This window comes from Myiozetetes cayanensis, unplaced genomic scaffold (assembly GCF_022539395.1).
Source record: "Myiozetetes cayanensis isolate MyiCay16 unplaced genomic scaffold, myiCay2020 scf12, whole genome shotgun sequence".
Lineage (NCBI taxonomy): Eukaryota > Metazoa > Chordata > Aves > Passeriformes > Tyrannidae > Myiozetetes > Myiozetetes cayanensis.
Window position 1 is genome coordinate 18,679,026 of NW_026086826.1, and position 15,362 is coordinate 18,694,387.

At 39.5% G+C, this 15,362-nt stretch overlaps 2 protein-coding genes across 6 annotated transcripts in view; one reads left to right on the plus strand and one right to left on the minus strand.

Annotated features, from left to right (window-relative positions):
- Positions 1-9,356, plus strand: part of PALMD (palmdelphin) — a 49,928-nt gene extending 40,572 nt beyond the window's left edge. For both annotated transcript variants that reach the window (XM_050306407.1, XM_050306406.1), the window contains 5 exons: positions 679-793; positions 1,642-1,675; positions 1,774-1,884; positions 2,606-3,700; positions 7,786-9,356. In XM_050306407.1, the coding sequence (XP_050162364.1) occupies positions 679-793; positions 1,642-1,675; positions 1,774-1,884; positions 2,606-3,700; positions 7,786-7,829 (1,399 nt within the window). In that variant the 3' untranslated portion in view covers positions 7,830-9,356. The remainder of the gene's footprint in view (positions 1-678; positions 794-1,641; positions 1,676-1,773; positions 1,885-2,605; positions 3,701-7,785) is intronic.
- Positions 9,357-9,394: 38 nt separating this feature from the next.
- FRRS1 (ferric chelate reductase 1) overlaps positions 9,395-15,362 on the minus strand; it is a 29,486-nt gene continuing 23,518 nt past the window's right edge. For all 4 annotated transcript variants that reach the window (XM_050306404.1, XM_050306402.1, XM_050306403.1 and 1 more), the window contains 3 exons: positions 15,001-15,144; positions 13,851-13,912; positions 9,395-13,750 (listed from right to left, as the gene is read on the minus strand). In XM_050306404.1, the coding sequence (XP_050162361.1) occupies positions 13,658-13,750; positions 13,851-13,912; positions 15,001-15,144 (299 nt within the window). In that variant the 3' untranslated portion in view covers positions 9,395-13,657. The remainder of the gene's footprint in view (positions 13,751-13,850; positions 13,913-15,000; positions 15,145-15,362) is intronic.

Sequence of the window (15,362 nt, forward strand, 5' to 3'; positions counted from 1 at the left end):
CCATTATTATTTTACCAGAGCATGAAATCTGTTCTGCATCTCAGAAATACACATGGAATTTGATTTCCATTGATAGAGGTGGCTCTCCTGGAATTGTACCTTCTAGTTACAGACTTTTCTCTACAGGGAATTCTCCAGATTATGGTTTGGCTCTATACAATAAAATACATATGAGGTGATGTACTGTAGTCCTTTGAGTACTACCAGGTACAAGAATATTCTTCTGACTCTCTTACAATGAAAGAATTTGCTTCTTCCCATAATCTGTAGCAGTATACATGCCAAAGTCGTAACCCTCGTGTCTGTATATTAGATTCCTACATCTTAGTTACAACAGAATAACCACATTTCTTGAGACAATGTAGAAAATTTGTTTAGAAATGAGGAGTGATGTGCAGGGCCTTATTCCTTATCTATTCCTTCCCTAGACAAGATAATTGCAGTCACTGTTTTCAAAGTAGGCTCAGAAGGAATCTATGGCAGGTTTTGTTTGTTGTTTTGGTTGGTTTTTTTTAATGAAAATACTATTTCACACTTATTTCCCAACGCATGGTCATATTAGAGCAAACTTTTTCAGGGTAAGTAAAGCCAGCTTTACTGATGTCCATATTCACAATGTATCAACTCTGCAATGTTGTTCTCTGTCTGGTATTAAATCAAATGCAATTGTGACTGCAGACTGGAGAAGGAAATTGAGGCTCTGGAAAGACAGGAAATGGAAGTCTCAGCTAAGGAAGAAGCAATCTTAAAGAAACTGAAGTCTGTTGAGAAAACAACAGAAGACATAATAAAGGTTAGTGCCAAATTATTCCAGAAATAGAGTTTATTACTCATTCATCATCATAAGCAGGGAAAGGGGAACTAGCTGGATCCCATGAGTGGTCATGAGCTTTTGTCTAAAATGACAGCAGTCACAAGAGAGGTCAAGATATTCTATTGTTTCAGTGCCCAGATGTCTCCATTTGCTTGTTTATGGGGGTGGAGGAGCAATTCCTACCATTACTCATGTACAGCACATCTCCAAAAAACAGCACTGCCACTGACACCAACCAGCAACTCTGCATCTCAGCCACAGCCAGCTGTAACAGGTACAGAGGCAGGTGTTTTCATACTCCTTCAGGTGATGTGCCCAGCTAAACTGCATCATGCTCTCCCCCAAGAGTCCCCTGAGTCTTTGTTAAAACATTATTTTAGAATTTTAAAGTCATCTTAAATCATCTCAAAAAATATATTGATGAAACTAAACTTCAGTTCTACAGTTGTTCTTGTATACACACATATATACACACTCTCTAGAGATACTCAGGGGGATAAGTAAAACTGGAAAGCCAAAGTAGAACCTTTGAAAAATCTTTGAAGCCAACCAGGTTGAGCCCCAGTGGGAGGCTAAGTTACTGTTTAACACTTCATAATATTTTGTCCTTCCCTGGGTGACTTGGAATCATATTGGCAAAAAAAGACCACAGAAATTTCACTTTCTCCCTTGCTGTGCCCCAGCTGAGCATGTTAATTTTAGCCCCTTCTCTGTATGAAGCTGTACACTCAAAATGTTAAAACTATCAGGGAAACCTAAGCACTGTCTAGTTCACATCTTAAAACTAATTATCACCTTTATTTTTAATGGTTCTCTTTCCCACCTAGTCTATGAAGACTGAAAAAGCAGGATTTGAAAAAGGTACGTTTAATCAAAAGAATATTCTTTTTAAAAGGTTCTTGTAGAAGTCAGTTAAAACATACTAATGCTGTATGGACCTGTGGATGCTCTTTACTCAGAGTCAGCAGACTACATCTATGCCAGCATACCTGACCTACCCAAGCACTTCAGGCCTTCCACACTGAGAGGTACAGCACATGCTGCCAACGATGATGAAGAAAAGAGAAAAGGTACTGCTTACTAGTGACTCCAAAGGGTGTCAATGTGTGCCAAAACTTCCTATAAATTGAACCTAATACACCTTAATCAAAGAGCAAACATTACAGATATGAGGCACCACTGTTCTTGTTTAAGCTGTGTTATCAGTTAGGTCATCAAAACTGAGAGGTGAGAGACTGGTGTAAGATATGTGCCACTCAGAACAAGTCTTTTCACCACTCACTCTTCTTTCCAGCATTTCATTCCTTTGCTTGGCAAAACTTTAAGTACATCCTCCCTTCAGATAATACATTTCACATTTTCCATCCACACTTACAGCTACTGGGCAGCCAGCAGTAGTCTGGTTATTTCCCAGCTACTATAAAGCCTCCTAAGCCTTTGGAGTGCCCAAGACTCTTCAGCATCACAGCACACTGATCCCTTTCAGCTGCTATTGCCCAGCACAACACCAGGGGCCAAGGTTAAATCTGGATTTCTCAGTCTATCAGGTAACGAAAACTGGCTCCTCAACAGTTGATTTTTCCTCACAGAATTAGATCCAAATGAAAGTATTTTTTCTCAACAGAATGACAGGGAACATTCAAAACGAGAATCCAGTATATTAGTTGTCTATGTGATAATATCACGTATTTGATAATTCATTCCAATAGTCATTCTGTATCACTATCAGAACTCTTCTGTATTTCTTGCAGCTGCTGCATTATCAGTTTAAGCACTTGTTTCTTTCAACAGCATTGTTTGCCATGGAAATTAAAGTTGAAAAAGATATGAAGACAGGAGAAAACACGGTGTTATCAACAATCCCTCTTCCATCAAAGGAGTTTAAAGAGACAGGAATTAAAGTCTATGATGATGGCAGGAAGTCAGTCTATGCAGTGTCTTCAAATGGCAGTACAACACAAAATGGCATGGATGAACTTGCTCCCGTTGAAGTGGAGGACCTGCTACGGCAGGCAACTGAAAAAAATTCCCAGTCTCCTACAGAGTATCATGAGCCTGTGTTTGCAAACAAATTTTGCAGGCCAGTTACTCCTCAGAAAGACAAATTAGTCCCTGGACCAAAACTGGAAGACACCGACAGAAGAGAGATGAATGGATTCAGCAATCAGACAGAACTCTCCTCCAAAACAGAGCCCTTTATGCAGCAAAATAAAGAGAACGGGCTTGATCTTCCAAAGGTAGTACAGCCAAAGTCTCCCTCTCCAGTAATTTCCCATTCAGAGAAGAAAGTGCACACTAACACTGAGAACAGGATGATTCATAATGAAGAAAGAAAATCTGGACATGAGGAATTAAAACCTTACCAGAACACAAGAGAAAGGCATAACGAGGCAAGGCTTTTGAGTCCCCACCATGTTAATAAAACATCCCCTGCACCTCAAGAGGAGGAGGATGTTCAATACAACCTTGTCCAAGCTGTGCCGTGTTACGTGGATGACTCTGAGCCAGTAACAATGGTTTTCATGGGTTATCAGCGCATTGATGACGACGATGCAGAAGCAGAGCAGAAGCTGTCACGATATGATGGGGTTATCCGTGCAGAATTGGTTGTCATTGATGACGATGATGAAGATGACAGCAAATCTGAGAAACCAGCATATCATCCCATAGGCCACTACAGTCAGGTTTATCAGCCACCAGGCAGGAAAATCACAGAGGCCCCACAGACGAACCCTGTGAGCAGTCTGGGCACGAGCCTGAACAAGGTACCCCACAAAAATTCCATCTCCCTGCAAGAACAAGAGGAATGCTTAAGCTCACCATCACACCACGCTCATCTTCATGGGCAGGTGTCTGGAGACGGTACAGAAGATCCCTCACTAACAGGTAACAGAAAAGGAAAATCGTGTCACTGCTGTTTGCTCATGTAGCAAACTGATACTGCTTTTATCTGCTGCAACTGTTTCACTTAGTATATTGTTTGGATTGTTTCACAGACTTATGCTACTAATAATAATTTCTTTGCTCTTATTTGTTAACAAATGCCAATCTACATTTTAGAACTCTTGAATTATTTTGTCTTTAGCAATGCACTAGCTACCTACCAATATTTGGAAAATAAAATACCTCAGAAAAGCCATTTCTGTAACCTTCCAAGATTAAAAGTGGTTCTCTTTCAAGTTCCATTAATGCTACCTCAATTAGCAGAATTCATTTTCATTTCTACCAGGTAACTAACAGCATTGCTACTTAATGCTTCCTCCTCACTGGAATGTTTCTGTGCCTGTCTGCATCCAAACTACTTCCTAGATCATCCAAATTGCTTCTTAAATCAGAAAGACAGCTTAATACCCAGTTTTACCTTGTATTTTTCTGAAATCAGCATTGCCAACATTGTCTTGACAGCATTTATGCAAGTTTTAACCTTGTTTCATTAACCTGAGTTAGATATTTTTATAGCTTCAGAAAGAGAATGAAACAGTTTTCATCACTGCATGTGGTTAGTCCAATAGTCCATAGTGTTATTTTTGAATACTTTTTATATTCTATTAATACAAAAGGTATTTATTTCTTTCTATAAAGTTTTACAATAAAAAGTTAAAGGAGCAATAGCAGAATCTTCCAGAATGATGAAAGGTCTTATTATTATTAAACTGCATTTAAGTATACTTACAGAGCAGCAGATTTCAGACAGTAGTCACATCCTATTTCAAGGAAAGAATACTGTGCTCGAATTACAGGAAGATCAGGGGTCCTAATCCCATGTGCTCTCCCTCCAGAGTACATTTCTGCAATTTGGCAACAAAAGTGTAAGTTTGGGCCCTGCCTAAAGCTGTATTGACAGCCCAGCAATTCTTTACACTACATTTAAAGCCAAGAGAGAGGGTGATCACTGGATCATGTAAGGAGTTTCAAGTATTTTTGCATCAGTAGGCACTGACTGGGAAGAGCTGTTCAGTAAACAATGCTCTCAGCTTTTAGAAGTACCAGCCTCATGGAGTCATGTAATCAACAGTCTGAACTATCCCAGCAGTGCTGCCCAGCCCTTCTGATCAATATAAGGTCACTGCACTTCTCTGTCATGATAGACCTTTCCTTCTCTCAAGCACCAATCCTGCCATCTGTGTATTTCCCTGCACCCTCCAGCACCAAGGGCTGCTGCCAGCAGCTCTTATGCCAGCAAGTGAGGCCAGTACAGGCAAGAAACCTCTCCAGCAGCTGCTCCAGCCCATTATAATTCAGGGACAGCCCTTTAATCCCCACATCACGTATGTATAGGCAGATAAAGAAGTAATACCCACCCACCTGCAGGTTGCTACTGAAACAGTTTATTCATCCTAGAGCCTGCTGAGTGGGTGCTCCTGAACACATCCTGAGAAAAGAGTTTTTCAAGCAGTAACCATAAACTGGCAGTACCATTCAGCTGGGCCATATACAGACCATGAGGTGTTAGTTGAGCACCTCTATCTGTAACGATCTCTGCTTATTTTTGTCTCCCAAGAGAAGCATCTGAAACTTCTACATTTTTCCCTTACACTTGAACACTTCCCAAACAATCTGGGTTCTCCCTCTTTTGAGGTTAATGGAAAACCAACACTGACTTTCAGGAAAAAGGGCTAAGTGTAAATCTAGCAAAGAGATTTGAGAATCTTATGTAGATCTGTATTTGGTCTCACCCATTTTCTTACAATTATTCCAACCACCAATAAGAAAATAGTCAATTAGGACAAAATGATCCCAACTAAATTAAAAGCAGTTTGGCAACTGCCTCAAAAATTCTCCCAGTCAGCACTGCCTCCAAGAGTGTCTTAATGCCTAGTACAATTTGGAACCAAGCCATATTCTTCTTCACCCCTCCACCTATTTGTTGCCACTCCCTAGGACATTTTTGATCAGTGGAAAAAGCCAGGAAGTGATTCAATTTTTCCCAAGCAGTCCCATAATCCTACTGAGACTCCTAAAGGGAAACAAAACCAGGAAAGCCTCTCTGTCTAAAACAATGTATTACACAGACCTGTTTCTTAGAGAAATAAATTGTTTTCAAAGCAGTCATTGATGCCCAGCCTTAGCAGGTTCACCCTAAACATCACCAGTGAAAAGAGAGAAGTCAAGATTATTTTTGGTAACTCATCACTCCTTACTAAAACAACAAACTGTACAACGGAATAAAAAAACCTCTCTGAAATTTAAGCTTTGGGAGGCAATTGCAGTGAAGACTCTCTGAAAGAGAATGGAAAGCAAGGAAGCACAAGACAGACCAGGAAGGTGGTCCCCTATGTAACAATCTTGCTTTGGGAAAGATATGAACCTTCAGAGCAAGTAATGGAAAACATTAGTGATGGCCAAGGACAACTGGGAGGCAGAGGAATTGTTCCATGTGCCAATCTGCATAGAGAAATATCAGACTAAATTAGGAGCTTTTGGCATGCACCCAAACTTATAGAGATGTAGGACATACCTCTTTCCATATAGGAACAATTTTCCTTTCCCCTGAGCTTGGTGGGGCACCAATATCTCAAAGTATGTGACCTCAAAAAAACCATACAGAGAGATGGATGGCAATGCTGTAATTAGGACACCAGCGTTTTGCATTAGTAGAGCTTATTTTCTTCTTTAAATTTCAGGCAAATTAATTCAAGTGCAAATGTTTTGAAGATTCAATACTCATTAGGGAAATAAAGAGTCCTTGGGGGGAACAAAGGCTAGACAGAGCAAAACGAATAAGGAAATGCAAAACTAAAGCTGAATAAGCAGCAAAACCTACTGACAGTGTGGAACAGGCTCTCATGGGACACAAAGGCCTAAGGTTTTTGGCAGTCTAGATGAGCTATTGTTTTTACTTACCACTGGCACCTTTGCAACCTTCAAAAACCACAATGGAGACAGCTCCATTTGCGTTGAAGAAAGTAACAGACAAAAATGCTTTTTAATGGAGACTCATGCATGCCATCTGTTCCTGTAATGTGTAGAGTAAGACAAAGACTATGACCAGGACTTGAATCCCTTAGAATTCCTCAGCCTGCAAACAGTACACAGACTTACAGGGTCTTTATAAGAGCTAAGGTTAACACCAGTGGCCCTATGATATAAAGTTACGCTCAGATGCTTCTACGATTTGCAACAACTTCAGCATTCAAAACATAACTCACGTTGGGCATTTGCTGACACGTATAAATCAAGCAAACAGCTGCTTTGACCCCCTGTCTCCGTACAGAGACATATGCAGGATGAAGGAACGAGACAGGCTATTTTGGGCGACTCTTCAAACTAACAGGTCAGAGGACTGGAGATTATTCCCACTGCATTCTCAGATCAGCTATGTGCTGGGGGGAGGCTCTTACATATCAAACAACGGCATTATATTGCTGTTCTAAAAATAACCTCAAATCATTTGCCCTGCATTGTCACTTTCAAACTAACTCACATTATACCCAGTTGCAGGCAATGGCCATGCTACTGTTTATCCAGATACTGTTACTCCATCAGATGAAATCAGGAATGTGACGAACCTCCACTCTGACTCAACACCAGGAACAAAAGAAAGTTTTCTATGAACATGAACAGAAAAGGAAAAAGATTTCAAACAGTTACAGCTCCCACTGAGGAGTTTACTTTAAACAAAGAGTTTGTTTAATTATTCATGCATCCTTTTAATCTGTCAGCATTCAGTCAAGGACAATACCATCTGTGTTCAATGTGTCAGTGAAGGTAAAGGACAAACAAGAGATAACTGGGCTAATTATCAAATAGTGATAGTGGAGTAATTGCTTAATATAGTCACTTTTTTTGCAAAATTACCAGAACTAACACCTTCTACTGATTTCTTTCTGTAACACTAAAACAATGCATATTCTGCTGGATTAACCACTGGAGGTATGTGGATTCTTCATTTTTCTAAACAAGGAGATTTTGCTTCAGAAACAGAAAGAAAGTCTTGAAATGCAATGACTTTGTTTGGTTTTCTTTTTCAGCTCTGAGGATGAGAATGGCAAAGCTGGGGAAAAAGGTGATTTAACAGCTGTAGTGACATGGAAGTAAAATTTATTACTCAAAGCAGAATAAGGCTAAGAAGACTTTCTTCCACACGCTTTTTCTGGATCATAATGCTTGTTTTGACCTCTGTTTTATGGGCTATTTTGCCCTCTGCATAATCCAATGGACTTTAACAGACTTTCAGATTTGACCAACTGCCACATACAGGCAAATCATATCCTGGATTTTGTTAAAAGTAGTGGGAAGTTACCTAAGGCCATAAATGCAGCGTATATACAGTATGAAGACATGTGCGTACCTGTTCCCACAATCAGGAATATGCTGTTGCTATATACACAGAGCAGATAAACACCCACTGCCATGGAACTTCATGGGACATTGCTTCACATCAAAGTGTGCCAATCTATCCTATTTTAACCAAAAATGCCACCTCAGCATTTTCTTGTCAAAAGCACTGGTTAATAAAAAGCTAAACATGAAAGAGAAGATCAGGAAGAAATGTAAATATAAAAGCTGCTTTCCAATCATGCTACCTTAGCTGAAATTTAAAGCATTCCTTTTTAAGTGATAGCAGAACAAACCAAAAATAGTTAAGTCAGCATATTAAAATATTTATCCACCTTCTAGAGCTCCACAGTCCATTCACCCTCCTATGTTACATACAACAGTATAGCCATCCTCAAACCCTGCTCCCTTCCCTGTGTCACATGTGCTGCCCACCCACAACCTCATAGATCAGTCCTGTGCATAATACTGCAAACAGCCTGACCTCCTGAGCACGGTTTCACCTCCCAGCTTGCTCAGCAAGTCTGCTTTTCTGGGAAACTGGCTGCCAGGCAGGCAGTGTCTGTCCATCAAAACAAACAAACAAATGCCACAAAAAAGGAAAACCAACCGTAGTGTTTAGTATACAGGTTTCAGTTGGCTGGGGAGCCTCCCATCCAAAATACTGAGTTGCCAATGGCTTGTCCTGCAGCTGCCACAGAAGGTCTGTTACAGGTGCAGCCACTGCTGGGCACAGCTCCAGAGAGGTCCAAGGCTCCCACCAAGGAACAAGACAATTCTATTCACAAGGGAGGAGCTCAGGGCCCTAGAAGCAGCCATAAGATATAATCATACCTAGAAAAGTCACATCCAAGGCAGATTTTTCTGGTATACAGTTTTTGGGGGAAAAAGTGCCTCATAGCACACTACATACACCCTTATATTCAAATCAGTACAATAGCTTTAATTCGCTAGGCCTTAGCCTGGTTTGAAACACTAAAGAAATAAAGCTCAGGTTGTGTTATTCTAGCATAGCTGACTCAATTTATGCACCAGCAAAAAACCACTAACTTTTTCACTGGTCTTCTTCTCAAAGCAGGAAACTGAAGCTACTACCTCATACTGAGGCATAATGGTAGTAATTGGCTGACTTGTAGCCTCTAAACACTTGGTGGCTCCCAGTCTGAAGTAGGTGATAATCTCAAATTTTAAGACTTGTCAGAAATGGTTACCTGGAGAGTGAAATAGTAAATAAGAACAAATAAATTTAATTGTAGTACACTTCCTCTATGTCTATCCTGGGATTTTTTTGGTTGTTGTTTTACAGGGGTTTTTTCTTATGCTTCTTCTGTTATTTGCTGTTTGTGACACCAGAGGGCTTCACCCTCAAACTAAGAGTTGGACTTGATGATCCTTGTGGGTCCCTTCCAACTCCGAGCATCTCAGTGATTTTGTGAACTCTTAATAGGTTACACCAAAAAGTGACAGTAGGAAAGCCACATGAAGTAGTCATGAGTATTTTTTGTAACAGCAGCAGACTGCTATGCCTTCCCCAACAATCTGTGCTATTAAACTTAAATACTCCAGAAAAGGGAGCAAAAATGCAACTACCATCATAGTACTAGTCAAAGTAGCTTAAAGGAAAGGAGACTGAATAGAAACTTCACAATAGGGAATTCTTAGTAACCTACAAGTGAAATTCACTACCAATATATGAAAAGTAATGTAAAAAAAGCATGTTCCGAAGAACTTGCCCTGTGCTGATTGTGCTGTGCCACTTCCTCGGGTGTATGCAACAGTCCTTCCCTTCATACATACCCTCAGAGAAGTTTGGATCAGATAGATGTGAGCAAAGAATTTTTCAAACATACTAGCAGAATATCCCTGTTAACCATGTCTCTACTCACCTGGACTCTTACTTCACTCTCTACCAAAGGTCTAAAATCACTGAGATATTGACTTCTGCATTGAAATAGAGAATATTGCAGTTTTTCCTAAATGACTGCTGTTCATCTTAAGTTGTTTGGAAAGGGATGTGCCCACACAGAGCACAGTTTACATGCATGACAAAAGAAAACCGTCCATCCATACTTGGTCAATCAAAAGCTTGAGCATAGGTATCAAGCAAACCAGAAGTTCTATCCGTATGAGCTGGTTTTAAATTTAAAGACTGAGTTTCTTCATAAAGCTTGAGATCCTTTCCAATTAGTTCATTTAGGAATACTTCCTATTTTGGACAGCCTTCACGCGTCTCCAGTTTAAAGCAAGCAAGCAAAAGAAAAGCGCTGTTATCTGAACAAGGGCGCCACGCAGTGTTACAGACCGGGATGTTACAAACACAAGGCAGGCGATCTCTCTCTAACCTTCCCTAGGTGAAGGAAAAACGTGGCCGTAGTTACACTGAACATAATTACTCCCCATCCTGTGATTTTTGACAAAACAGGAAACAATTTAGCACTCAGTGTAAGGAGGAGAAAAGAAGCACACCTTTTCCTGGCTCATTCTGCAGCCTGAAATGTCAACTAGGAAAAACTTAACTCCAAGTAAAGCACAGTAGCAGTGAATTCTATTGCACTTGAGTTACGTGCATCAATTAATTTTCCTTCAAAACACAGGCAAGGAAAACGATTTGTAGCTGAGTCAAGAGCAGAGGACCAGTATTTGGAGGTTGCACCTAACAACTCAATCAAAACAGTAAACTACTTGTTGTGAGACTGGTGACAAATTTCTACTTGGCTGGGAGTGTTTGCCTGCCTGGAAGAAGCCAAACAAATATGTTAATTTGTCATCACAAGTTTGAGATTAAAAGAAAACACTCAAACCTTCTCAATCTCTTCTGGTGAAGAAATTTTCATGACTTCAGTGTGACCCCTTTAGGAAGCAAAGCAATGGGCATTTTCTTCTATACAATATTGTATGATTCAAGGAAAAAAAATACAGCAGCCACTAGTGTCTGTAGAACAAGGCTGCCCGTCACCCATTTTCCTGCCAACATCAAACACTTCTGTGGACTTTTTTTTTTTTTCAAAGGAGTATACCAGAAAAGTTGGAAGTCACTATAATACAATGACACTTTCCTTCCTCTTACCAGTCATGCAGAAAAAGGGCAGGGGTGGTTATGTGAACAGACATTACATAAAATTAGCAAGTCTTTCAATCAATTAGGTTACAATACTGCACATAAGGGCTCATGTAAGAAACCACACAATCTTACAAGCAAAGGGAAGAAACAAGTTCTCCAGAACAACTGACAAATTTGCCAATGTGGAAGTTCTATTAGATGTTGAATAAGGAATTTTTTTTATTCTTGAGGAAAAGAAACTACATTATGAAGTGAAATTATTTTAATATTAAATTTCAGTAGTAGTTTGTCCAGGAAGGATTTAGATAGCTTTAATTTATAAAACAACATTGACAAAAACCAGACAATCCATTTTGCTCCTAGGCAAGACTTTTCTAGTTTCTATTCGACAGTGTCTTCACATTACTAAAAAGGACAAAGCCTTCTACTGAGATATTTACATTCAAGTTTTAAAACCCCTGTGTTCATTGTCACATGTAAATGAAACAACACACAGTACAGCTCTTGTATTACAGAAAGAATTGGCATTGACCTTAATTTAAAAAGCCATCAGTCGTGTCTATGTTGAGTGATTTGTCTTCTATAAACTCATGGTATATGAAAGAGTCTCAAAACACTTTAGTGCTAGATGGGCCTGAGATTCCCAGGCTTTTGCGATCAGAATTCTCTAAAAAAACTATCAACCCACACGACTGGCCCTATGCTTCTTGCCATTCAGCCTGAGTTGTGACTCATTTCTTCTTAGCCCCCTTTCCAAGTCTGACTGACATGACTTCCAGGAGGAAGGTGGATGATTCAATTTACAGTCACTCACAATCAGCTGCTGCTGACAAAGGGATTAATCCCAGCTCTATAAATGCCCTCATAGCTAAACAAGATACTTGAACAGACAAAAAAAGATCAACTGCAAACAAACTTGTAGTTTTCTGAATATTGTGTCCCTGCACTGTGGACCTGGGGAGATGGAGGAAGATATAGAAACAGCTCTAGTAAATGGAGAGAACCAGCACCTGACCTTCACCTACAAGTATTTTAGAGCTGTCCCTTAGGTAGTAGAGAGATGTTGCTGTAAAAGTCTATACCATGCCAGGCCTCACTATTTACTATTCTATCCAATGTATCAGCACCTTCATTCACAGCTACCTTAGGAGCCCTAGACTGAAAATGTATTTTGAAGTATGACAACTGAAAATCAATACTTTCCAGTATGAAAAATGAAGATATGTGGACACAAGTTATTCAGGGCCATAAAACAAATGTAAAGTGCTGTACTGCACAGCATATTAAGGGTTTGTTTCCAAGATGCCATTTCAGGAGAGTCCTTCCATACTCAGGTCAACCATGAAGCAAAGAAGTCAAACAATATAGTCTCTTTCTGTTCTCTGTACCTAGTTCATATACTTAGATAAACCTTTTGACTAAAAAAATGCCCTCCCATACTCTTAAAAAATAGAGTTGTTATAGAATTCTTTTAGTTCTGTCTTCTAGATATGCCAGTTAAGCGACTCTCACTTTACATTATCAGAAACTGCTTCTCCTGAAGTCATCCTAACTCCTAATGCACTCTTCACTCAATAGCATGAATACAACTGCAACGTTCCTGAACAAGTATTTTCACTTCCATTTAAGCATCAATTGGCATAAATCCATTGTACTCACACAGAAGATAACTCAGAAGCCACAAGCAACGAGGGACAGTAAAACACAGCAATCCATACACACAGATAGGTTCTTCCTGTTTGAGTTTTGGGTAAGTACAACCAGGTTTAATAAACTTATGTTGCAAATGCTTTCTCTTTATGGTTTATAAGCACTGAGGGGGATGAGATGGAAAAGTATTCTGAGTGAGGCAAATGGTAGTTTTACTGAAGGACTGAAGTTTCCACACTCCTATGCTTGTTGTGTGAGTAAACTGCTGCTCTTGGAGCAGAGAGAGCATTTCTCACATTTAACTGTTGTGTATTTAGTTCATGCATCAATCTGCATTTGTGACATTTTTTCACTAAGTTCTGTGTTTTGGTTTTGGGTTTTTTTTAATGCACAAAACTGTCACAAACAGGAAGTAGTCACATCACATGCCACACATGGAACAGATATGACAGAATCCAGATCAATCTTTCCACATTCCCCAGTAATATTCACAAAAGGTTTAGGGAATTGATGATCAAAACACTTTCAGCACATCTTCTCAGGTTTCTTAACCTATAAGCTTCAATCAAGTTAACTACTGTGCTTTAAAAAAAAAACAAAACCAATTTCCTTACTCAGGCAAAAATTCCCATTGAAAGTCCTGCCAGAAGACAGCTTTTGTAGGACTGCAGCATCCTTCTTATCCGTCTATAGATTTGAATTCCAGACCTCCCTAACACCAAGCATGACACATGTGCTATTATTCTTCAATTACATCTTCAGGGAGATGTTGAGAGCAAAGTTGTAATAGAAATCATTTTTTTCAGATTTTTCAACAGTGCAGTATTTCATCACAAAATTCTCCATTAATTATTTTATGTTTTGTTGACTGCTATCAGGAAGGCAACAAGGAATACTATATTTCCACAGACATAGATGGTTAACACAACCTGTTTAAACAGATGACCCTGCAAGAAAACGGGAAAAAAGTCATAGAATTGTCAGTCTTTTTATTGGTTTAAACAATCATCCCATTTCACAATAGTTATTTACCCAATTGTGACTCACCTCTGCTTCTGCAGATGTGAGTGACTGCAGTATCTGTACTCTGTCATCCTCTATCACTTCAACTGTTCATGGAAAGAAAAAAGAAGTTAAATTGGCTCTTAAGAGGAAGGGGGGGGTATTTTTATACTACAGAAGTCTTACACAACATCAAGCCTGAAAAACAACTTGGAAGTCTCATTTGACATTTCATGACCTCTACCTACCATATTCACAGCACAAGTGAAAAATTTTTCTGGGATTGACCTACAAAAAGTAAATTCTGGACACTGAAGTGGAAAAACCATTTTGTCTCTTTTGCTAGACTGAATAATTAGAACACTGGGGTTTGAGCTAATACCCTTTCCTTTTACATGTTAAGATAACTAGAATTCATTAAGAAGTATTTTTCATTAGCCAACATCAGAAAACTCATTGTCCAAACATTTCAGATTAATTTCTATTTCTAGGAAGTAATTACTGCCATTAAATCTAAATTCACATGTTTTATAGTCACTCCTATTCCACTTGTCACCTTACACAGCCTCTTAATTAATTACACCTCTTCAATCCTGCAGATTTCTCATCTTTGACTTAGATACAGGTCATTTACATGTGCAGTCATCTCCTGTGACTCCAGGCAGTGAAGATAATTCCAACGAAAGTACTACCCATCTCTTCACTAGAAACATTGGAGTCAGGATTTCACCGTCGTTCCCCATTCACTCAGAAGTGCAGCTATCTAAGCTCAAGTTTCTGATCATTCTGCTCATGCAATAACAACCAGCAGCAATTTGCCAACAATATAGGGCAGAGTAAATCCATGACTTAGTCTGGACTTAACGTACCTACTTGGGATCAAAATTGCCAACAATGACAGATTCTTTGAAGATATTTATGCATTTCAGTCTGTCCCTATGAACTATGGTTTGAGAAACGAAAGGCTACTGTTTAAAAAGGCACAAACCAGTTTTCCAGACAAAAGTGTTCTGTAAAAATAGGGGTTACTTCCCTATTAGTTTGTACAGAAGATACAACACTATTACCCAAGAGTTATTTCTTTTCAGCTTCCCAATTAGAGGCCAAAGAGCATCTCCTGAAATTCAACCCACACTGTTACGTTTTTAATGCTCAGAGAGCAAAGATGACAACAAGAGCTGTTCTGGGTTTGTACCTTTACGTATGAGGCAGTAGCTGTGTATTTCCAGAAGAACATCAATACCAACATGCCAAGCTACAAAGCCAATCATTGTATAGGTGTCCCATGAGTCTGGCAGGTCAAGTGCTGGTAGATCCATTCCCAAGAACATAGTCACCACTAGTCAGTAAAAACAAGACAAGAAGATGCTAAGAATGCTGTGCTCATAAAGTGCTCTCAATGTTTTTGGCAATAGATTTCCCTTTAATTGCTTACAACTGCTAGAGGAATGAGGTTAAAGGAGTTCAGGCAGCTGAAAGATTACTGGTTTGTTGAGGGTTTTTTCCTGTTTGGGGTGGGGGGCGGGGTCAGGGGGCTGTGGTTTCTTGGTAGTGTGA